Source organism: Protobothrops mucrosquamatus, unplaced genomic scaffold, assembly GCF_001527695.2.
Source record: "Protobothrops mucrosquamatus isolate PMUCROS unplaced genomic scaffold, P.Mucros_1.0 scaffold1676, whole genome shotgun sequence".
NCBI classification, from domain to species: domain Eukaryota; kingdom Metazoa; phylum Chordata; class Lepidosauria; order Squamata; family Viperidae; genus Protobothrops; species Protobothrops mucrosquamatus.
In genome coordinates, this window is record NW_015387832.1 from 177,635 (window position 1) to 201,533 (window position 23,899).

At 43.1% G+C, this 23,899-nt stretch overlaps 1 protein-coding gene across 1 annotated transcript; it reads right to left on the reverse strand.

Moving 5' to 3' along the window:
* Positions 1-988: 988 nt before the first annotated feature.
* TCIRG1 (T cell immune regulator 1, ATPase H+ transporting V0 subunit a3) lies at positions 989-23,899 on the reverse strand. Its single transcript, XM_015822791.2, has 22 exons — positions 23,826-23,899; positions 19,403-19,454; positions 18,478-18,592; positions 17,982-18,109; positions 17,018-17,096; positions 15,387-15,616; positions 15,058-15,155; positions 14,647-14,773; positions 13,589-13,671; positions 12,351-12,444; positions 11,112-11,324; positions 9,478-9,628; positions 8,982-9,121; positions 8,480-8,637; positions 8,298-8,388; positions 6,883-7,001; positions 6,371-6,584; positions 4,552-4,653; positions 4,135-4,254; positions 3,405-3,522; positions 2,571-2,742; positions 989-2,143 (listed from the first exon to the last, which is right to left on the reverse strand). Exons 1-22 carry the CDS (start codon positions 23,897-23,899, stop codon positions 2,062-2,064), a joined length of 2,760 nt encoding a protein of 919 aa, XP_015678277.2. The 3' UTR covers positions 989-2,061.

A 23,899-nucleotide genomic window follows, 5' to 3' on the forward strand; every position in this document is an offset into this window, starting at 1 on the left:
TATTCCCTGGATGTGGTTTCCTCAGTGGAGGTTTTGCCTTCCCCACTCTGATCAGCAACAGCAAAGAAGGTATATTTCAAGAGTGTCACACTGTGTAGAAACGGAAGAGGGCTCCTGTTAATAGCTTTTATTCTCTACAGCTCTCTCTCTCTCTTTCTAGGGTTTTCCAGCAATCACCACCTTCCTCCTGCCATCCTCAGAGAAGCTTCCCAATTCCAGCATCAACCTCTGGTGACATCAGCCAGCCTCCCAGATGTATGCATTGCACAACGACCCTTGAATGAAGCCCCAGGGGCCCTGCCCTACAAGCATCTTTCCTATCACAGCTTCTACGTGGGAGCTCGAACTGGGGCAGCCCCTTATGCCCTACCTAGCAACCGGGCAACCAGCTTCCATACTCTCAACATTTACACAGCTGGTGGTTATGAGCAATGAGACAGCAGGAGCAGCCATTCCCTGTCCCCTGGCCCAGTTCAGATCAAACTTTCCTAAATAACCCCTTTCATCTCCCGATGATGCTTTTTATGACACTGCCTGCCAGGAGGTTTCGCCCATTATACAACTTCCTCTTCATTGAAGGCATTTTGGGGATGGCATTTTTTATGCCCAACTGATACTTATAGCTTATCCCCTGCCCTAGATTAACAGAGTTGCCCAGCATTTCCTCAATTACATATTAAATAATTATATTATACATAGATACGATGTAGTCCAATACGAAACCAACCTCTTCTCAAAGGTGTAGCGGAACTCAAAACAGGAATGGAAAGTGGATTTCACTGAGATTCTGGCCACCTGCTCATAACTGATTCTGCTCCTTACCCCTCTGAAACAGCCCACAACGGTTAAGGAATTCAACCCCACCTCCAAACACAACAACCCTGATGAAACACACCCATCCCATGTCCAAATCTGCAAAGCAGAAATCCCAAGTAAATCTTGCGACTACAAAATGCTCTCCAGGCAGAGATAAAAATGCAGCGAGTTTTATTTTTGTTGCTGAGTTAGTGCCACAGGGATAAGGATTTCAATGTCTTTAGCACAGAATTCTACCTGGCCTATTGAATGCACCGTCCTCTTAAGGGGAGGATGTGACAGAGTGAGACAAGCTTTCGATGCATTCTTGAGGCCTCTCTGCCTTCAATGTGAAGGAAGCTTGTAGTACACTCCATGCCAAGAATCCCTCTTTTGCCTTTGGCAAAGTTAAGCTTAGTTGGCCTACATGGGAGAGGTGCTGTTTCCATTTGCCTCCTCTCTGGTCCACGTTCCATTAATGTGCTTTGCTAACAGCCCGTAAGCTGGGCTCATAAGACAGAAAGAACAGCCAACATCTCAATCCACTTCCCTGCATTAACCCCCAACATGTCAACTGTGCTTTAGATCAAGTCTGTCTTGACGGCTTGGATCTGCCTCCACCTCATATTTTGGTAGATGCAGCATCAACCTGAGTTCTTTGTCACAAGAATTTTTTTCTGAGGCTGACCTGGACATTAACCCCCGCCCCCCCAATAAAATTCTAGCGCAGTTCTGCAGAAAGTAATTTAAAAAGTCCCTTGGCCAGGTCTCTTGTCAACTAATCTAAGTAAGTAAACCGGTCCCTTTTTACACAGATGAGTGATACAAATGGACAATGTCCTTGTAGCTCCAATAGATCAAATTTCAGTGTTTCCTGTATTCTAATTTTCCTTAAGGTCTTTTACCATTTTTTCTCACCAGAGCTTTCAGGATACAGAAATATACATAAGATGGTTATGTATCAAAAGATCTGCAAGCAATGTGGCAAGATTCAAAACACAGCTCTGGAAGATTGTTCCTTCAGTTCCATAATATCAGCCTAAATACTGATATTCATGTGTGAGTCAGCACAGGATCTCGGTTTAATTGTAACAGGCTGTTAAAAGCTAGTGCATTTTCTGCCTAGATAGAAGTCACAAGCAGTAGATGGGGAAGCAAGAGTCAGTTTAAAAAAAAAAAGCAACATAAGCTGATAGCTTTGCCCATTAGTTCAGGATGGCACACTAAATATTCCCTTGCTGGAGAGAAGCAGTCATTTTTTCCCCCTTAGATCCAAATGTCGCTGGTGAAGTTGAAGGGGCTGAACTGGTACCCAGTACCTGAATAGAATTTGTTCTGGAATTCCACCCTGAAAAATACAGAACAGGTCAGTCTAGGATTAGCAAGATCAACTCTATCCCCAATTTTATCCAGTTCCAATAGAGATGCGCTGTGTCATCCCAGATTCAACAACCCATCCAGGATCAAAGACTTGATCTCTTTGGGAATCATTTATCACCTCTATGACTCCTAAATGTTAGCATAGAGGCACTTAGCAATCCAAGCCAAATAAGTCAGACATGTCAAACTCGCAAGGTCATGTGACATCATGCGACGTATCGGAGCTTTTTCCCCATTGCTGGCAATGGGGTGGGCTCGGTTTCGTCGTGACGCGTCCGGCCCATGGGCCGGCAGTTTGACACCCCTGGAATAAGTGAATAGCATTTACACAAAATGTTCTTGTGTTTGACAGAACAAATCCCTCTCCCATGCAAGTGTGAGCATACATGTCTCACCAATGAAGACGAAGGGCATGCAGGAAAGCTGAGAGTCCCTCCATCACCAGCAAAATTGCCACAGTCAATACTGCAAACGAAGCAAAGACAGGTACAAGGACAGCCCCGCCTTCGTAGCCCTTCAGCTGAAAGCCAGTATTCATCACCATATTCCAGAGGACCTCTGAGAGCTCTGTGGACAGGAATAAGTGCAAGAAGTTACCAAAGATTACAAAGGGGCAAATTCTCTCCCTATTGCATGCTAGGAATTTTTGCAGAAAGGGCATGCACCATCTTAATCAGACTTAATTTTGAGGCCAAATCACTGGCTGTATATATATATACTGTGATATTGTTTATGGCAGGGGTCCTCCACCTTGGCAACTTTAAAACTTGTGGACTTCAACTCCCAGAATTCCTCAGGTCCACAAGTCTTAAAGTTGCCAAGGTTGAGGACCCCTGGTTTACGGCATATCGTGTGTAAATCTGGCCAACCACGTTGACTACTTTGTTGACCATGGTTTAGCAAATAATGGGTTAGCGCACTATGAAAACCCAGTTTCTCACACACAATGATTTTACATGATGCCTAGACCTTCAGTTTGTTTAACCTTGTTTTGTTGAGTAAATCATGTTTGTCTGGCTTCATATAACAATCAACGCCATAAGCCATGCTATACAAAACCAAAACCAAACAAAGCACACGATGATTTGCTGCAATACACCAACCCAACCGCCATCACCTTTCCCAGGAATTTCAGGAAAAACTCTCGCCAACCAAATAATCAGCCTGGCACAGATGTTTGCAGCCAAAACCTCCTCTAATTCCCTCACTTCCCACCCCCAGGAACTCACGTGCGTGGGCCAAACTGAGGGCCCAGAGACGCAGATAAGAGGCCGTGTTCGAGATGCAGCCCAGGCAATACTCAATAGTGTGGATTGTTTGATGCATTATCGCGTCGCTAAAGTCAAACTATCGGAGAGATGGAAAAGAATTGGGTGGCAGTGAGGACTAGCCAGGTGCTCTGAACTATGCTCAACGCCCTCCCCCTGGAGCTTTGTCCAAAATCCAAAGAAAGGAAATGAAAGGAGAGGGAGAGGAAGAGGGGAGGGGAGGGGAGGAAGACAGCAAATAGAGACTGGTGAACAGAGCCAGTCTCAGATCAGAAGGTAGCTTTAAAAAAAACAACAATAATGTTGGGAGGCAAATGGCACGAGTGTCATGGCATATGTACTTATAAACTTAAGATCTTGGGGCACAGATATGAAGTTGCTTCTTTTACGCAATGCCATCATGACAAACTTGTTTTCATTTTGTCATAGTTGCAACTTTTATAGACATTGCTGTCTGCATCCCTCTGTTCAAAACATAAGTACTGATGTATCTCTCTATGCTGGTTGTTTCGGTTATTTCATCAATTTCAGCCTTTCTTCTATTCTCCTACCATGTCTAAAAAAGTCACTTAAGTGAAAATAAAGTCTTCAGGTTGTGGCAAATCTGCACAAAGTACTAGTCAAATGGCTGGGAGGGAGGTCACGGAACAAAATTCTGGCCATCACCACCAAATTAAAGTAAAAGTGTTACCTCCTCCTCCTCCTGGTTGGTTTCCATGTGATCCACGTCACCTTCAGCAATGTTCACAGATACCTTTCGTTCCTGTGAGTTCAGCAGTGGTTGCCGCTCTCCTGCTGTGGAAGGATTGTGCTGCAAACATCCCAGAACACATCAACTGTCAGAGAAGAGGCTTCTCAAATATCCCACAGATTTAGCACCCAGGATATATATAAGCAAAAGGTCCCCTCCCCCTGAACCTGCTATCTTCCTCAATGGCATACGCCATCTTGGAGGATGCTTCAGTGTTCATTAAAGGCCTTTCTCGGCTCAGTCCTTGAACTGGTGGGCCCAAGAGAGGAAAGTCTTAGAATCCACATAGCTGGCAACTGAACTAGGGAACCGGGTTTGTACAACAATCCTAAATGAATCCCAGGGAGTGATTCTTACCCGAGATTGGCGATGTTTGTGCCTGAGATATAAGGGTGTCCCCAGCAACAGGATGGGCACAGAGATCAGAGCCACCGACATCAACACCTTCTGCACTACTATCTGTAGTGAGCAAGAGGACAATTGTAGTTATTGCAGCCCCATCTCAAAGAATTCAAAATTAAAGTAACTTTACAGGAATGAAAAAAAAAACTTTTCTGAGTTGCATCTCACAATTAGAACAAGGCACCAGAGCAAAGACAAGTACAGGCACCCTCTTGTCCCTTTCTCACAGTTTATTTCAATTCTTATCCTATGAAACTTTATTGATGAGGATCTTTTTACACTCTAATCATGTTATTATTATATATTGTCTTATTAACAAAACAAACCAAAATAGGACTCTGAAAATTGTTTTATTAGCTGAAAACTAGGAAACCATTCAATGCTTCCCTCAAAGTATTACAGTCCACTTAATTGTGTTAAAAAAAATGGTTACCAGCACAGTAAGATTGAAAGTGTACTACCCAGTAAAGGGAATATGTTCCTAATATTAAACAAGGCATTAATAATATTTTGATTACTTAGTTCCATTTTTGAGTATTTTCCTTGACAGATTTAAAATGCAGCAAAAATAAGAAAGCAGCATCTAAAATAGTAAGCAGCATCCTCATATGGCACCTGTGGAAGCCCAAAACTAATTATTAAAAAAATAAAATGGCAGAAATTTCATGGCAATGCCAAATTGCATGAGATTTCAGCCTTCCCAGCTGAAATATCACTAGATTGTATAAGATTTTAGGATGAGAGTATCTTGTGAGATTTGGCAATTTGGATATGAATATGCATAAACTTGAGTTTTTTTGACAAGTACCAAAAGCTCTCAATAGCTAGAATTACATTTATGTTCAAGTTCTCAAAATATAACTATTTCCAAAAATATTTTTCCACAGGTCTTGTGGCTTTGTATCTCTGGTTGACGTGTGCACATCATTGGTCATTACAAAACCAAATGATGAATTGGTTTGTGAAACCACCATCACCATTTGAACAGAAAATTCCCCTCAAATAACATTTCTCAAAAAAGCTGGTCACAAATCCAGCATTAAAAAGAAAATGCAGATGAATAGCAATGATTGAATAGAACAAAGCCATCTTAGTATGTTACAAGGCTAATTTGGTTGTGGATGAGGAGGCCAAGTTGCTACGCATAATTATCAGACCTGGGTGGACCCAGAGGGGATTATCTGAAGATAGAGAATTTATGAGTAATCCTTTCTCCTATAGTTTTTGCCCCCCTCTGTAAAATCCCATCTGTTAAGCAATGCCATCCAATTGGACCCTGAACACATTTTTTTTTCCTGTTGTCAGTCTTGTTCTATCAAATAGCACCCGTCAGAGATTTTCCTAGGCTCTGGATTAGGGTGGGACATAGGCTTCCTATCTGAAGGATCTGAGTAGTTTTTTACTGGGAAAACCATCTTCTTTTTCTGTTTTTGCTTGTTGTTTTATACTCCCATGTTTAATTTTATTTGCCACCAAAGTCACTGACACATTTGGCAGCCTTAGGAATGTGAATGATAACCCAATCAAAGAAAAATAAATTTCAAGGGAACATTTTATCCCCAAGCAGCTTCCTCTATTCCTGTATTATCTGACAATGTGCACATTTGGAGCAAATAAGTGTTATTTGGATACATAATTTTCTGAATTATGTATCTGTCCTATCCCATTCAATTCAACAGATTTTGGCAAGAAGAAAAACAATGGAGAATTAAAGGGAGGAATACTTTTAAAGTAGGGAATAAAAAAAATAGGATATGATGCTAGAAGCAGTTACCTGTTGCTTAAAGAGCGCAGTATTTTCACCACTCTCTGAAAACAGGAACATGTTAATGAAGTGGATGAGAATGCTAGGGGCGAACTTGGAGTTAGAAACATCATACATAAACCATTTGTAAAATATCAGGATTACAAGGTAGCCAAAGAGCAGCAGAAGGAAAGTGATCTCTGGAAGGAAAACCAATAGGATCTTGTATCTTTGCTTGAAGTGGCTGCAAACCAGACAGACGGGAGAAGTCATCAACAAAACCATCAGAGACACATCCAGCCCAATATCACTGATTAGGCAAATGCCTCTTGGGAAGCAGCAGCTCAATCCCCATTATGTTCCTTAGCCTCTAAGGAAAAGAAGGTACCATATAGCTATCATTATCTCTAGCTACTAGCAGTTTTACCCTCCATAATTGTATCCAACTCCCTTTTAAAACCCACTCTGTTGATTGTAATCAAAGTAGAATTTCCAAGACCCCCTTTGTTGGCCAAGCAGGGGTACATCAACTGGATACTCACATGTGGTTGAAGATGCCAAGAAACACTCCAAAGCTCATGTGAAAAATGCCCAAGATCACAGACATCTTCATTTTGAAGGAGTTTAGAAAGGAGAGGTGATTAACAGCCAGACTCCAGATCTAGCTCATAAGAGAGGAAGACAAAAAATCCCACACATGGCAGTGACAAGAGCCGGTTCAGATTTGGGAAGGGGGAAAAAAATAAAAGGAAAGCAGGAGAGAAACCCAATTAATTTTAATTCTGGTTCCATCTTATTTACAGCTGGACTTTGGATATAAAAGTATCATCTCTACATAAAGGAGCAACGTGGACTGAAAAAAGATTTTTTTTCCATCAAACATACAACTGATTGGTTGCAATATATGGATGCCAAGATGGCAGCATTCTTAAATATATCTTTGTACATTTAAAGAAAGGACGGGAATGGAAATAAATATATCTACAAATGCATATGATAACCCAAACTAAATCTGAGACTACATATTTGCCTAAAATTAACTGCAATTCTGAATTAATTTCAAGACTACAGTGAGATATGAAACTGATATTAATTTTGTTTTGTCTTAAATCAGTTTTCTCCCAGCTGTTGACCTTTAGTTGAGTTGGAACTATATCTCCCAGAATTCCTTGTCAGAATGCTGGAATTATTTGCTTGGCGTTATAGTCCAATACACACCTGCACAGGTGTTTGATATTAGGAAATTGTCATGGTTAAATATTCAGCATGTATTTAAAATAAATACAACAGAAATTCAAATATGTTGCAAAATTAACATTCAAACTATATTAAGAACCTTTTATTACACCCCTATCATATTCTTCTGTTCAAATTATAGTTTTGTTTATTAATTTAATGCATTTACATTCCTTTTTTCTTATGAAAGCTTAAAAGATTGTATATGCTGGTCTTCCCTCATTTTATCTTTGCCATACAGACTGGGCCTGATTGGGCCAAAAAAACTAAGAAAACTCAATGACTAAGTGAGGAATTACTTCTGTTAGCTGAATCAAGGCATTTTGCATGTTAGTTAGTTATATATCCACCTATTATTGATGCAGCAACAACACTGCAGCAAGATGCTCAACAGTCAGTGGAGTTCCCTGAGGCCAGTTCTCACCACAAAGGCAAAGTCTTCAGCCTTTCTTGAAAGAAAATTAGGAGGGAGGATATGCCACCTTGAACTCCTGAAGGAAAGGCAGGATATCACTAAGGAAGGCAGGCACATTGTATTGAATATTTGCATTGAAATCCTCACAGTCAGCTATTTCAGATCAGCTGAAAGATAATGGAAACCTATCAACTTTTGATTCGTTCAACATGGTTAAATATGCCTAGTTCCTTTCCATATACTATAGCACACATCAAGCAGCAATAACCCACATAACTACTTGTTTCAAATTGCCACTCAGCTTACCGGATCTATCCCAAAAGGGTAGGGACCATTAAAAACGCCGCTGACATTGGGGTCCAGGTTTAGAGAAAGGCTTTCTATGATGTAGTCTGAGCTGTAAGGAAAAGAAGAGTTTCAGGTGGTGACTATGTCCCCCGCCCCAAGGAGAGGGAGAGTTTTGGCTTTAAGGACAGGCCCTTTGGTACCTCCAGTCCGAGTTGTTGGCCATAGCAGCGACACTCCAAGCAGAGGGGAAGATGGCCATTGCCTTGCCAAAGCATTCGTTGTAGATGAAACCGGTGTAGACAGAGAAGGCACCCATTAGGAGGATGAGGTAACGGCCCTCAAAGAACATCTGCCAGATCTGATAAGGGAAGGTAACATTAAGTGTACACGATGCATGGGGGGAACATATCCAGGAGCCCATGTACAGTATTATGTTTAGTTTCTGAAAGTGTTCAGCTTCTCAATTGGTCGGAGACATAACTTAGGGCCAGGGTATCTGCCAACCAGAACTAACTCCCCCCCCTTTTTTTTTTTAGGATTTAAAAAAGGGGTAGCATCATCTTGTGGTCCTTAAGGGAAAAAAGGGGATGAACTTGTTCTAAAATTATTTCCAGATCTCTGGCAGAAATCGATTATCTTCTTTCTCCATCTACCTAAAGTGCACATTCCATAGAAAAAAGATCTTCTTCAACCAGGGCTCACCTCATTTTCCACCTTCTTCATGCCAGGCCGGTTCTCAAAAAGCACCATCCAAAGGGCAAAGAGGAACATCAGTAGTCCATGGCCAACATCCCCAAACATGACGGCAAAGAGGAAAGGGAAAGTGATGATGGTGTAAGGAGCTGAAAAGGAGAGCTGACATTAGCAGAGAAGCCCAAGGGAAGCCCCACAGCTACTTGCCCTCTTGCTTAAATCAGCCCAGATTGTCACCATCCCTGCCTTGGTTATTTTTTGGAACCATAAAAGAATCGAGAATAATCGACACATCACATCAGCTCATATGCCATCCTGTTAGGCTTATACATTCTCTAAAACCAACACTTATTCCTGTTGGCTTTTTTCTCTCTTTTACTCCCCACGTGGCCGTCCCTTGTTTGGAGGCGAGGGCGTGTCATAGCTGTTACTGCAACTTGCAGTATCAAGCAATGGATCAAACCTTCAAGGGTAAAGAGATGAGGGAGGTAGCACATTTTCTCACCTGGGTTCATCTCTTGATAGCTGGTCACTCCATAGACATCAATAATGTTCTGGAAGCCAGCAGTGAATTTATTGGTGCGAATGAGAGTCGGGGGATTCTCGGTGCAGATAATCCGATGGACAAAGGACTCCACTCCAGAACCACTGCGCTGCTGTAGGGACAAAAAAGGGATCACCCAGGGCAGTTTAGGCAACGGATGTACTTGAGGTTGGACAGTTTTTCTCCTCTGTCTCTTTCTGAACGGGTTTGCAGCAGCTCAACTTCTACACTGCAGAGTAATGAGTCACCCAAGTACACACCTGAGGGCAAATTGCGACCCATCCTAAAAGAATCTGGCGCACTAAATCAAGTGCACCATGACAAGTGCAATTGTCTCTTTGCAGAGGCCGCTACTCAGCTATTGCTTTCCAAAATAAAAATTAAGTTTCTAGTCATCATGACTATTAAAGGCGATGGGTACCAAAGATTCAGAAGTCAAAGGCTTTCCAGGGTTACAAACTCTAATTATTTTCCATTATTACCTTTTGCTACCTCTCACAATTCAGAGCTCTGTGGACTAATTGGAAAGCTTGAAGTCCTATCTCAAAATAATCTAGGACGGTGTATGTCAGAAAGTCACAGCTCTGAAACCTGCATGCTACAAGGATGCTACCTGCAACCTACAAGGAGGAGCCAGGAGTTATGCAAGTCCCTGAATTCACATTTCTTAGCCACTGGAAATTTTCAGCCTTTTCTTTAGCTTCTGAAATTTTAGCACACATTATTTACATATTTCCAAGCATTCTTTTATACCCACGAGGACTAGAAACCTATTTTTTTAAAAAAACACTTTTTAAATTTACTGCTCTACAGGGGAAAGGGCAAAGCAAATTAATTACATATTAGTAACGATCTCAGTTCACTAAGTACTGGTTGTTATGTAGCCAAAACATATAAGAAGTATCTGCATGCTTTAAGACAGGGCTGTCAAACTCGCAACGTCACGTGACATGTCGCGACGTATCGTGACTTTTTTTCCATTTTTTTCCGGCAATGGGGTGGGCGGGGGTTCGGCATGACGCATCCAGCCCACGGGCCGGCACTTTGACACCCCTGCTTTAAGAGCACAAGGCTTAAAGAATTATACTTTTGAAAAAAAAAAATCTTTCAGAGGAGATACCTCCCTACCAAAACTCAGCTTGAGTAAGGATAGTCACAATGGTAAGTCCCAGAGGAAGGCAGGTTCCAGCTATCTGAGAATAGGGGCACCAACCCTGCGACATTTGGGGGGGGGGAGCTCTTAGTGCTATAAGCCAGGGGTAGTCAACCTTGGCTCTTTTATGACTCGTGGACTTCAACTCCCAGAATTCCTGAGCCAGCATGGCTCAGCTTGGAAACAGTCTCCCTTTCCCCTCAGCATGGCTGGCTCAGGAATTCTGGGAGTTGAAGTCCACGAGTCATAAAAGAGCCAAGGTTGCCTACCCCTGCTATAAGCCAAAGCGATTTCCTTTTAGCTCTGAGTGCAAAGAGGAATGCATTCGTCTGATTGAGAAAAAGCAATACATTTCTCCTCATGGTCCACAGCATCTCAGGCAAGGCAGAAGTAGGACGGCAAGAGGAGAACAGAGGTCAGACGGGCATCCAGCGGCACTTACCGATCCTTCGCGCAGGGCCAGCTGCACAGCAGGAAGGTCACGGACAGGACACCAAACCTCACCAATGAGGCATTTATCAGTGATGCTGAAGCTGCACTGGTTGAGGATGAAGTAGATCGCCTTCATCTTCTGGATCTGTACTTGCCAAGCGGGTAGAACAGAAAGCACTTTTTGCAGCACCTGGTCCAAATATTGCTCCGTCTGGCCTAATACCTGTTTGGAAGAGTTTGGGGGCAAATTCACAGCTTTCATTAGTGGAGTGATTTGAAGTTAACATTATTTAATTAGCAATGGAAGAAGATGCTCAGAGCAGCAATTGTTCAAAGCAATCTTTAAGTCTAGAAAATGCACAAGCCTCATCCAAGCACAGTCCTGTTTGTTCATTTATTCATTTGATTATTGATTCATTTGTTCATTTGTCCATTCATTTATTCAAAACATTTGAAACATTAAAACAAAACTCTGGGTGGTCCACACCCAAAGAATAAAACATCATATACCAAGAGTAAAAACAGAGAATAAAACTAAAAACAGGAGAAAAAAAATATTGGCACCACAACCAAATTTCCCACACAACATTGTCCTCCCATTCTGACCTCACCATATCTACACTTTTTAAAACTGATTATCTTGCCCCAAACGTTCTCATTGCATTTATAAATTAGTGAAAGAAATGGAAAGAATTTACTATAAGAAGTGAGGAATATAAACAGGAGAACTGGGGTGGGGCAGGAAGGGGAAGGACAGTCAGACCGGGTAAAAATAGTACGGAAGAAGAAAATACTTCTGCATTTCAAAAACTAAAAGAGAGTTTTTGAATGATCTTTTATTTGGTACGAAGGAGAAATCCAGCATTTTAGAGGAGTCGTAGACAAATATGATGTCCAAAAAGCACCGATGACTTTCAAAAAATAACATTTTTAAAATGTCAAAAACTTGTGAGATTTGAGGAACTCATGGAGGAATGCCACCACTTTGCACCATGCTGATCTAGAACAAAGGAATCTTGCAAATCCTTGAAGGATTCCAGCTATATATAACTTGTGCCCTGCCGTCAAAAAAGTTGAAAAAAAGTTGCTGACAAATCTGAAGGGGAAAAAATGAAGTGACAATATTTATGTAGAATTTGCCATTATTAGACTTCTCAATTTTCTTTCTTTCCCTGGGGAAAAAAAAGGACTGGATCCACCACTGCCTCCTGCACACTTCCTCTGCCCCAATCGTGCAGAGAATCCTTACTATGGTCAGATCTTCTGCTTGAGTTCGCAGCTCACTCAAGGTCTCCGTGCGCTCAGCCTCATTCTCAGGATATGGGTACACGTGGCAGTGAAAGCTGGGGAGAAACACAACACACTATGAGTGAGGTCAGTGGCAGACTGCTTATGGGGAAGCCAGATATGCATATGGGGAGGGTGAGCTGGGTAAGTAGAAGCTCTTGAGAAACTGACAAGCACGGCTAGTGGGAAGAGCCTCAGAGCTCTGGGAAAAGAGGCAATATCTGAATGATGCCAGACCACATCCGTGGAGGAACACATCATGAAAAAAACTTTGGAATGGAAAAACAGGTCTCACTATTAAGTAAGTAAGCAATAGTGGCTGTATTCACTTTACCCAACACAGGAATTCAAACCCTTAACCGTAGGTTTCCTTGTTTAGTAACTACAATTGGGAGCAGCAACTGGATTGTTAAGTGAAGTGGTCACTAACTGAAAATGCAACAGTGCTTATGATCTTACTTCAGTTTTCCTTTGCTTTAGGGGTAGTCCTTATTTCACAATTGCATATAATAAATCGTTGCATTTACGACCTTCATGGGTCTATAAAGCAAAGGAAAGCTGAAGTAAGATTATTAGCACAGTCATAGTTTCACTTAGTGATCACTTTGTGTAACGACTGGGTTGCTGGTCCCAGTTGTGATCGCTAAACGAGGACTGCCTAGACCAGGGGTGTCAAACTGCTGGGCCGCAGGCCGGACACGTCACACGAAGCCGCACCCACCCCATTGCCGGCAATGGCAAAACAGTCCTGATACGTCGCGCGACGCCACGTGACATCGCAAGTTTGACATGTCTGGCCTAGACAAACCTGCAAACGTTGTAAATGCAAGGAATGGTTGCAAAACTACTTTTTCACCACTGTTGTAATTGCAAACAGTTGTTAAATGAGGCAGTAACTAAATGGGGACTACCAGTATAATGTATGGTTTGATTAAACTGGGAAATTTTGTTATTTCCACTACATCTATTATCAGCACTGTTCTCTGGGCCCTCTCTACTACCACAAATGTAAGGTATGTGTAAGTACACATATACTTTACATGTATCTGTATATTTATGAATGATATGGTTAGGGGGCTGGACTGCACCAAAGAAGAAACACTGGTAAACCCAGGGGCAGGATGAGACAACAGTAGAGGTGAGAACAACCACCACCCATCATAGACAACAGAGGGAGTACACAATATCCAGAGCACTCACCAGTTGGCAATCTTACGGATTTTCTGCCCAATCTGTTCACCCCAGTAGGAGATGAGGAAGATGACCCAGGTGATGCTTTCCCCCTACACAGGAAAAGACAAATTGCTCAGAAGCCTTCACAGTAGGAAGGATAGGAGAATGGGGCCTTCTTCCAAGGCAAGCCACAAAATGTATTGACAATCTGAATTGCATTTCTGCCTGCCCATCAATTGATTGTTATGTATCATCAATTCTTAATGGCTACATTAGATCTATGTCAGTGGTTCTCAACCTGTGGGTCGGGACCCCATTTGGGGTCGATCGACCATTTCATGGGGGTCACCAAGCAAGGCTGTCCGCCATTTTTTTTGTCCGCCATTTTTTCCCCCTTTTCCGGCGGGTGCCTTACCTCCCTTGGGCTGGGCCAGCTGGTGGTCGGCCTGCTCCGTCTCTGCCGCTTGCCAGATACGCCTCGGCCGGCGCAGGGGGCGGAACCACGCATGCGCAGCGCTCCCGGGCAGGGAAAGTCCTCGACTTACGACCGGCTGGGTAGTCCTCGACTTACGACCGGTTTAGTCCTCGACTTACGACCGGTTTAGTCCTCGACTTACGACCGGTTTAGTCCTCAACTTACGACCGGTTGGGGTCACGGCATTAAAAAGGTTGAGAACCACTGATCTATGTGGTCTGTCCCCGACCTAGCTCTTCAGGTCTTCCAATGGTTCACCAGTTGCTGCTGTAATCTAATTGTACCCATCTGGGATCTCACAACTGTGGGCATTCGTGAGGGCAAAGATGGAAGTAGGAAAGGATAGACTTTGATGGCTTAACAAACGTACACTGCTTCACTATAACAAAACCGCTAGTTTCTGTGACCGCCCCTGTATGAAGCTAGACTCTCTAGGTTGCCTGCAGCCATTTGCCCTGTAACCCAGCCAGAGGTATCCTTATTGTTTTCAATTGCAGAGGGGAGTTACACATTTGGAAGGCGCAAGGTTAAGAAAAACTGCCACAGCCTCAGTGTGTTACCATTCCCAGCCAACGTATCCAATTTTTCCTCTTACTGGATTCCATCTTACCGTGGATAGATTTTCAACGGGTTCTGTCATCTCTATGAAATGTGGAACAAGGTAGCCACGGCATGCACGCCACAACAGCCGTTCGAAGGAATTCACCCGCCATGGATGTATCACACCTGCCACAAAGCTTTAGGGACAGGGTGAAAGGGAGAAAACCTAAATTAAATTTTGAAGGTCGATTGTTCAGTCTCCCAAGGCAACATTATGCACATCTTGCATTATGTTATGTACGTTAAGTGCCCTTCAGAGTACAGGAGTACCCCATCCCTTCCATGAAAGGAATCCCCCAAAACACTCTCAATCCAATAACCATGATCCCTTGAAACAGGTGAGAGAAGAGTCGGCAAGCTCCACAGCTCCTCCACCAATATTCCTTATCTGAGCAAGCAAGCCTCACCCAACTCCACTCACTTGATTCTGAGGTCAGGGCGGTGTAGCACGGTGGGGTTAAGCAGAGGATCTCTTTCAGAGTAAGCACGAGAACGGACAGGCGAATCAAGGGGCAGCACCTGCTGGTAGACGTGACAACCCAGGATTCAGGCCACGGAAGTTCTCCTCCCACTCTCCCTGGGTTATTTGGCTAGCAAAAGGTGTTTCACCCTCAGCCTTCTGTTCATCCCTTAGACCCGAGGCTTCGAACAACCCTCCCCAACAGCTCCCTCTTTTCCCCCCAAGTCCCCGAATTTGCCTGACTACCAGAGAGGTAGGTTTGAAACAGGAAGAGGAAGGGATCAACTTACCAATTGACCAGTGAAGCGCTGGCCCTCCTGCAGCACCTGAATATGCTCCCGCAGTTCCTGCAGCTGACTGAGCAGGGCCTCCCGGTTGTGGCTCACTTCCCGCAGCTCCTGTGACAGGGTCTCAGACTGCTCCTGGATACGCAGGGCCTCGCGGGCCAAGGGTGCGGCCAGATTCTCCTCTGGAGGCTTCAAAGACCGTCCAGCTTTCTGCACTTCTTGGGCCAAAAAATCTGGAGAGAAAAGAGGAAGAAGAAGAGGCCCCAAACCTAGATTTGGTGTTTTAATCCACATTTTCCTCAGCCCAGCTCAGAAAAGGGCTTCAGCAGGTTCAGTGCAGCTCACCCAGCACTGGAATCCAGCAGCAGGATTTGTGCTTTGCATGCAGAAGGGCCGAAGGTGAATCCCTGCCAGCAGGGGGAAAAATCACCCAAAATCTGGAGAGCTGAGGCAAAGTTGGGCTGCCAATGTTAGGCTGAACCAGTGTTTTTCAAACTTAGCAACTTTTAGTTGCAAGGACTTCAACTCCCAGAATTCATGCTGGCGGGGCAAGACCACACATCTTACTCTTGCCAACTTTGAAAAACAATAGGTTGAACAAACCATGAGTAGATTCAGTATATTGCAAGTCCTGCTGACTGTGGGAATAGTGCCCAGGCTTAGCACCCAAAACATTATGCCAAACAGTTTGGAGGACTACATTCAGCCTGCTAGCTGATGAGTTGCACTGGCCTACCAAAGTTACAACCACAATCGTTCTCTCATTTTCAGTAATAAGATTTATGAAGGGAGTTTCCTACATGTTTCACTTCCTAAAACTCTCTGCCGTTTATATTTTTATTAAATTCTGAGCACTCTCCTACAGAAGAAAGGTATGAGTTTTTATAATCTGAGGACAACGAGTGTGATACAACCCCAGTTTTTTCTTCTGTCTACCTCTGGTACTAGTGACTACAAAATGGAGACTGGATACAGAATGTTTTCCTAAAAGAAAATTGTTTTCTTATTATATTTCTCTATGCTTTATTTTTTTCAGTTTTAAAAGTGGGTTATTTTCCCCAAATTAATCAGCAACATAATAAATGGATAAGGATGCCAATTCCAAATAAGAAACACAATAAAATGGATAGGCTGGCAATTCCAAATGTTTTTATGCCGCCATGCATGGAAATTTGTTATCAAGATTTGGTATATTTCAATATTTTTTCAACAGATCTAAGTGAGCTTTTAAAGAAAACTGCATGCTATTGAATTGTAAAAAGCAGCCTGCATGAGAAATTCCAACTACCATTTGCCAAGGACCAGAGGTTATAATTCAATTTAGAAAAGTTTCTGCTGAAAGTGTCTCATGATGTACTAATCTAATGTGTCTCTAATTATAAAAAGAGAGTCTTATGATTTGCTTTATTAATCATGGACAGCCTGATAACATGCCTGATATCATATAGCTAAACTCTAGAAGCCTAACTCAATTTCTGCCAGCCTATAAACTAACAAAACACTTTTCACCAATACAGCTGACATGTTACTGGCTTTACTTCACTTCTACTTTCCAAGTTTCATTGTCAACCCTGTGAAAATCCCATCAGCAGAAGGAAAGCCCCACCAAGTCTCCCAAAGCAGGTGTTACTCACTGAATGTTTTCTCCATTTCTTCACAACGCCGCAGTTCTCCCACAAAGCGCCGCTGGAAGGCACTGACATGAGGATTTAGCTGAAAATAAAAAAGGCTTATTCAGAAGCTTGTGAGGGTCTGGTTAAAGATAGAGCAGATGCTTTAGCCACCCCAGAACTAGGCACCAAAACTGGAATGTCTCTTTTTAAAACCCAATTTATTCTTACCTTCAATCTCTTCTATGCATTTGCAAGACACTTAACAAAACATGCAATCCCAAACTTTTTCCATAAATAAGGAGAGGGGTAGGATGTAGGAGATCATTTCTACACAGCCACTTCTCAAGTAAATGAAACTATCCATTATTCTTTCTGTTGCCTGCATATGACTATGTAATAATAATAATAATAATAATAATAATAATAATAATAATAATAATAATAATAATAATAATAATAATAATAATAATAATAATAAAGTTGGAAGGGACCTTGGAAGTCATCTAGTCCAACCCCCTGCTCAGGCAGGAAACCCTACACCATTTCGAACAGATGGCTATCCAGTCTCTTCTTAAAAACTTCCAGTGTTGGCGCATTCACCGCTTCTGGAGGCAGGTTGTTCCACTGGTTAATTGTTCTAACTGTCAGGAAGTTTCTCCTTAGTTCTAGGTTGCTTCTCTCCTTGATTAGTTTCCATCTGTTGCTTCTTGTCCTGCCTGCCCTTGTTTGATACCTAGGCACACACTATTTCTATCTCTTTTATTTGGTGGCCCCACAAGCTTTGTGTATATATAAAACAAACTTGAAAAGGGAGCCTCTCCTTTTGTAAGAACAGCAACTTCTTTGTAAGAAACCAACTTTGTAAGAAACCCATGGACTCATTGCTGTCTGTCTTGCAATCACCGAGCAATTAAAAGCCCCAACAGCTATAACTCCCTTAGTTTAGTCTTCCCACCAAGCAGCCCCCAAATCTTCCAGCACATACATCACGGAACTCCACGAGGCCTCGCTCTCCTAATTCGCTAACACAAGCATAGGATGAAGCCGACTGCAAGAAGAGCTGGGCCAAGCACATCTCCTCGCTGCGAAACATCGTCCCGTTTCCAGAAGAAACTGTAAGACAAAATGGCTGCATTAGTAGGCATTAATTCACCCAAACCTCCACCTATTTCTAAGGGAGGCTGGACATGGGTGGAGGGTCAGGGGTCTTTTTGATAGCTGTTGTCCTAAAAAGCACCAGTGACAAAAGAATAAGACTAGGAAATAGAGACAAAAGAGAGCGGTACAAAGACCAGGAGCGGGTGAGGAGCAGAGAACCCACCATCAGGAGAAATAGGCAAAATCAAAATGTTGATCCCATCAACTAGGGAGAGCTAAGTACTGTATCCCAACCAAAAGGTTGTGGATGCTGCCTGGCATTAGGACTGCATCAGTCAGGATTCGGTAGCTGCAGTGGCCTAAGGGAAAGGGGAACTGCTTACCTCTGGATACTCCAAATGCAAGAAAGCAGAAAACGAGTTTCTCCTTCAGGGGTCCAGCCAGACACAGCCCTAAATTAAATCTCTGCCATCCTGATGGCTTGTTGCAACTTGCTCCCTGGCTGACTCACGTGAGCCTTTTTTTCCAGCTGTAGGATTGCAACACAGTTTCCAGGACAGGCCACGACCACTCATTTCACAACGCGCCTCTGACTCAGGCTTCTCTATTGCTCATAATGGGATTAAAATATCCTGAGATGGCAGTTCTGGGACCCAGGTTGGAGAAAGCTGTAAAGAGATAATTTCAGCTGTTGGAGCAGACAGAGCATGTTGCCCATTTGGGGGAGGAGTGTGGGGGAGAGGAGGAGAAAAAGACAAGGCACAATAATCAATTAAGAACCAAAACATATTTCTCTAAATTTCATCCTCAGCGATCGTTGTTTGTCCTCAGCAATGAGAAAGTGACCTGTGTAGAAGATGGCTTGCTCTTGGCTTGCTCTGGTGATAGAGGTAACAAAGAGGAGCCCACAAGTCTAGGAAAACCACAGCATCTTGGCAACAACTGCAGAAACCACATCTAGAACCCTACAGGCTGGTTTGACTAGAAGCAAGTGGGTTATAATTAGAACAATGAATGACTTCAACATTACTCTTCTGCAGAACATAGAATATTCTAAATTACTGTAGGCCATTTCCAGCCATTTTCTCCAGCAAAAATGCACGTAAGAAAACCAGATATTGCCATTCTTTCAAAGTATCATATCCAAGCCTGCAGGTCCCATTACAAACATAAACTTATTAGGAGAATTACCGTGACTTTAGAATCATTCTTGGGCTACAACTGAAGTGAATAGGGCTTCTATTAAGGGCTGCATCACTATATTGGGGAAAGGGTTTTTGCTCTTTGAAGTCAGGAATAGGCACCTACTTTCATGCATTCAACAGTGCCAACCACCAAGCTGAAACTCCACCACCAAAAGCTGCATTACTGCATCTACATAGAGAGGGAGCCAAAAATCACTGTTCCATCCATTCGCATGGCAGAATACTGTGAGCCCCCAGGGATTGAGAAAAAAATCTGCACCCCCCCACCAAAAAAAAGATTGCAAATCTGACCATTTAAGAAGTAACTGCTTTAAGAAAGTTGATGTTTCAGAGTTGCAGCTTCTCTTCTCAATAATATGCAGCTACAATGGAGCATGCATCGGCTGTTTCCCCAATGCTCCAAATCAATCAGAATTACAAAAATCATGCTCCAGAGGGGATCTATTAATTGGCAGAGCAGTGGAGCCCTCCCAGCCTTATGGCCTTATGTCAAGTTTTGTACTGAGTTAGGGGATTGCATATTCTGTGTAATTTTGTGGTTTTCATTTTGCGCTAAAAATAACGCAAAGAATTTGTATTGATAACGCATTATTGCAAGGAGCTTTGCAATAGGTTTATTTCTTTATTTCTTAGATTTTTTTACCCCATCTTTATTACTTTTATAAATAACTCAAGGTGGCGAAGATACCTAATAATCTTTCCTCTTTTCCACACAACAACAACCGTGTGCGGTGAGTTGGGCTAAGAAAGAGTGACTGGCCCAAAGTCACCCACCCGGTTTTTATGCCCAAAGCAGGACTAGATCTCCCAGTCTCCTAGTTCCTAGGCCAGCATCTTCACCACTACACCAAAACTGGTTCTCATTAAACTCATTCAAAGTTAAATGACTAAGTCATCATGCTAGCTTTAGATTTAGCTAATATAGACATAATGGCATAGTTAAATAATACATACGGAAATTTTATTCTTTTTTTAAAAAAAATGTCAGTCAGCCTGGGTGCAATTTTTTTAATTATATCTGTCATTCTAATTTGGACCTCGGAATATAACTAAATTGAACTGTGTCTGAGAGAAGTATCTATTGAGAGATTTCTTGTTATCAGAATTACGCAAAACATTTGGACGGTATTTTATGAACATCAGTGTGAACAAAACACCCTTCCTTGATGTGTGCAGTGAACCTGATCTTCTGAGGAGCATGCACATGCAATGTTTTGCCAGCTATCACATACTGTACACATGCCCAGTTAACCTGGGAAAGTTTTCTTTAGAGCAATAGTTTTCTGCAAGTCATGGCTGCCTCGTTAATTTGAGGAAGGGCCTTTTTTCTCATTGGCATATTGTGCAAAAAAAAAAAACAACCTTCAAATATTGTGCGCAACCATGCTTTCTTTATGTGTTTTTAAATGGATTTTTAAAGAGTTCCTCTACTTACATGGAGAGGATGTCACTTAATGACCTATTTTATGACTTTGCACCACACACTGAACCAAAGATAGAAATGAAAAGGCTAGAGTCAGACAGCATCTCAGCTTGTTTGGGCTTCTGTTGTTGGCCAAATCCAGCCAGTGGAGAGCAAAGAAATCCAAAATAAATCCACTCATCACTTTAATGCAGGAAATCTTTCTAGTTATCATATAGACAAGAAAATACTATTCCCAACACCTAAATCTGATAAATGAGAGACCTTTTGAGAATCGCAGAACACCCTGAAAAAATGGAATGACAACCCATTTCTGTATTGCTGCCCCAAAATCTACACAGACATGCCCAGGACATCATCAGAATTTAGCAGACTTTGCTTTTAAAGTTTAACAGAAGAACAGAGTTGGATGGGACTTTGGAGGTCTTCTAGTCTAACCCCTGCTTAATATGGAAACTGTATACCATTTCAGACAAATGGCCATCCAATCTCTTCTTAAAACCTCCAGTGATGGAGCACCCACAGCTTCTGAAGGCAAACTGTTTCATTGATTAATTGTTCTCATTGTCAGGAATTTTTTCCTTATTTCTAGGTTGGTTCTCTTCTTGATTAGTTTCTATCCATTGCGTCTTGTCCTGCCTTCAGGTGCTTTGGAGAATAGATGACCCCCCCTCTTCTTTGTGGCAACTCTCAAATATTGGAACACTGCTATCATGTCACCTCTTGTCCTTCTTTTCATTAGACTAAATATTCCCAATTCCTGCAATTGTTCTTCATATATTTTAGCCTCCAGTCCCCTAATCATCTTTGTTACTCTTCTCTGCATTCTTTCTAGAGTCTGAACATTTTTTTTAATTGTGGTGACCAAAACTGGATGCAATATTCCAAGTATGGTCCTACCAAGATATTACAAAGCGATATTAACACCTCACATGATCCTAATTCTATCTCTCTGCTAATCTAGCCTAGAATTGCATTGACTTTTCTGGCGGTTGAAACACACTATTGTCTCATATTTAAGTGATCGTCCAATAGACTCCTAGATTCCTCTCATAGTTACTGCTATTGAGCCAGGTACCACCTATTCTATACCTGTGCACTTGGTTTTTCTTGCCTAATGTAAAACCTTACTTTTCTCACTACTGAATTTCATTTTGTTACATAGGGCCCAGTGTTCAAGTCCGTTGAGTTCCTTCTAGATCTTGAGTCTATTTTATGGACTGTTGACTATTCCAGCCAGCAATATCCTGTGCAAAGAAGACAACTAGAACAGGTGTTCACAAACCCATGGCCACGGACCAGTACTATTCTGTGACCTACTAGGAACTGGGCTGCAGAGCTGTAGGTGAGCAGCGGGCAGGTGAACAAAACTAAAACCACCCCATCTATGCAAAAATTGTCTTCCACAAAACTGGTCCCTAGTGCCAAAAAGGGTAGGGCAGTGATGGCGAACCTTTTAGAGACCGAATGCCCAAAAACTGCCCCCCCTGCTGCGCCCCCGCTTCGGCCCTACCCCATCCCCCATCCCACCTGCCCGCAGGGCCACTCACGCCTCCAGGGCCCACCGCAGATCACCCAGGCAGCCCAGCAGCGCTATGGTGGCCACGCCCTCTGCCCGCGCGATGGGGCATGAGGGCAGAGTCTTGTCTACGCTGCCTGGCTGCCATGTCCTTGGCTGCACTGCTTCGCGTGGGCCAGGCTCAGGGGTAACTCTCCTCCAAGGGGGTTGGTTAGGAGGGAGTCGTGGGGGGAGGCGAGGCTGGGGCAATAGCACGTGTGCCCACAGAGAGGGCTCCGAGTGCCGCCTCTGGCACACGTGCCATAGGTTCACCACCACTGGGTTAGGGATTGCTGAATTAGAAGATAATATTACAACCAAACATCTAACCACGCCCTATAGAAGTATGTTGTTGATCCCTCCTCAAAATATGAGATCCTTTAAAAAAAAACCCACAAATGTATTAGACAAATATAGAAGTGAAAACACGGCTAGGAGCCAAAGAAAGAAACAGCAGCTATCTTTTTCATCAAGGAGGCTTTTGAGAAAGTCATCATCCTCACATCTCAAAATGGAATGCTGATATAGCTTTATGTTAGTATGAATTAACAATAAATAATTTTGCTTCTCTTATGGATTGTGAAGCAGTTACAACAATGGAGGAATTTTTGTATTTGGCCTGAAAAGCTGCATCTGAACCAAGCTGATCTAGAAGCATGCTGTTATTAATTACTTTCCTGAGTCATCCAGTAAACTCTTGAAATAGAGGGTGATTCTGTATTACTGTACAGATGTCTTGCATTTCTATTCCCACAATCTCCAACCCATAGGACTATAATGAGAAAGGATCTGGTAGCTGAAATCCAGTATCTCTGAAGAACATCACAGCTTGGAGAGCGCGGCAAAGATCGCTTTAATTATAAGGAAGTGTGGGGGGGGGGGGTTTTCCAGCTCTCACGTGAGCTTTTCAAATTTTCCAAACATGGCACATGCACACACACACACACACACACACACACGCCAAAAATGAGTGGCCTTTCTGTAATCCAAACCGGAAGCATTTTTCTACAGTTCAGAAAAGGCGCGAGGGCGAGGGAGAAAGTACAGTTCTCAAAGAGAGCCCTAACTTCCGCACCTCTCGGAGAGACTGGAAATGGAAGACACAGTGGCGGATCTCCTCTGATCCAATTCCCCAAAAGACACGCCGGGGCCGAAAGATCGCTTCTGGCAGAAGCCGCTACCATTAAGTGGCTCTCCGTTCGCCCTACAACAGCCACACTCACCCCCTCCCGGCAAGCAGGTGGCCGCCGCAGCTCTGGAGTTGAGCGCCGTGATTGGTCTGCATAGAGGGCCCCGAAAGCGATTTTCCCTCCCCACCCCACAAGCGATGTAAATGTAAACAAGTGAGGTGCGGCTAGTTTTTAGACACATTGCAACAAAGGGAAGGCGGGGTGGAAGCTGGCTAGGTCTTGCAACAACTGAAGGAAAAGGAAGGCTGAACTCTCTAAACCCAAATGGCAGATCTTCAGAAGAGAGAAGGCAGCCCCGAGATCGGGCTCAGGTTGATGGAGGGAGTCGCTGGCGAGAGGCCAAACAAGCACTCACCTTGCGATGCCGTCACCGGAACAGCAGCCGGCTATCTTCGCCTCCCGGGCTGCCGATTGCTTCCTCTTTGCCAT

Coding starts and splice junctions, on each gene's coding strand:
- TCIRG1 (XM_015822791.2), bottom strand. CDS start 23,899: ATGGCAAAGAGGAAGCAATCGGCAGCCCGGGAGGCGAAGATAGCCGGC. Junction 19,455..23,825: donor TCCGGTGACGGCATCGCAAG/GTGAGTGCTTGT, acceptor GCAGTAATGCAG/CTTTTGGTGGTGGAGTTTCA. Junction 15,156..15,386: donor AGCGCTTCACTGGTCAATTG/GTAAGTTGATCC, acceptor GTCTACCAGCAG/GTGCTGCCCCTTGATTCGCC.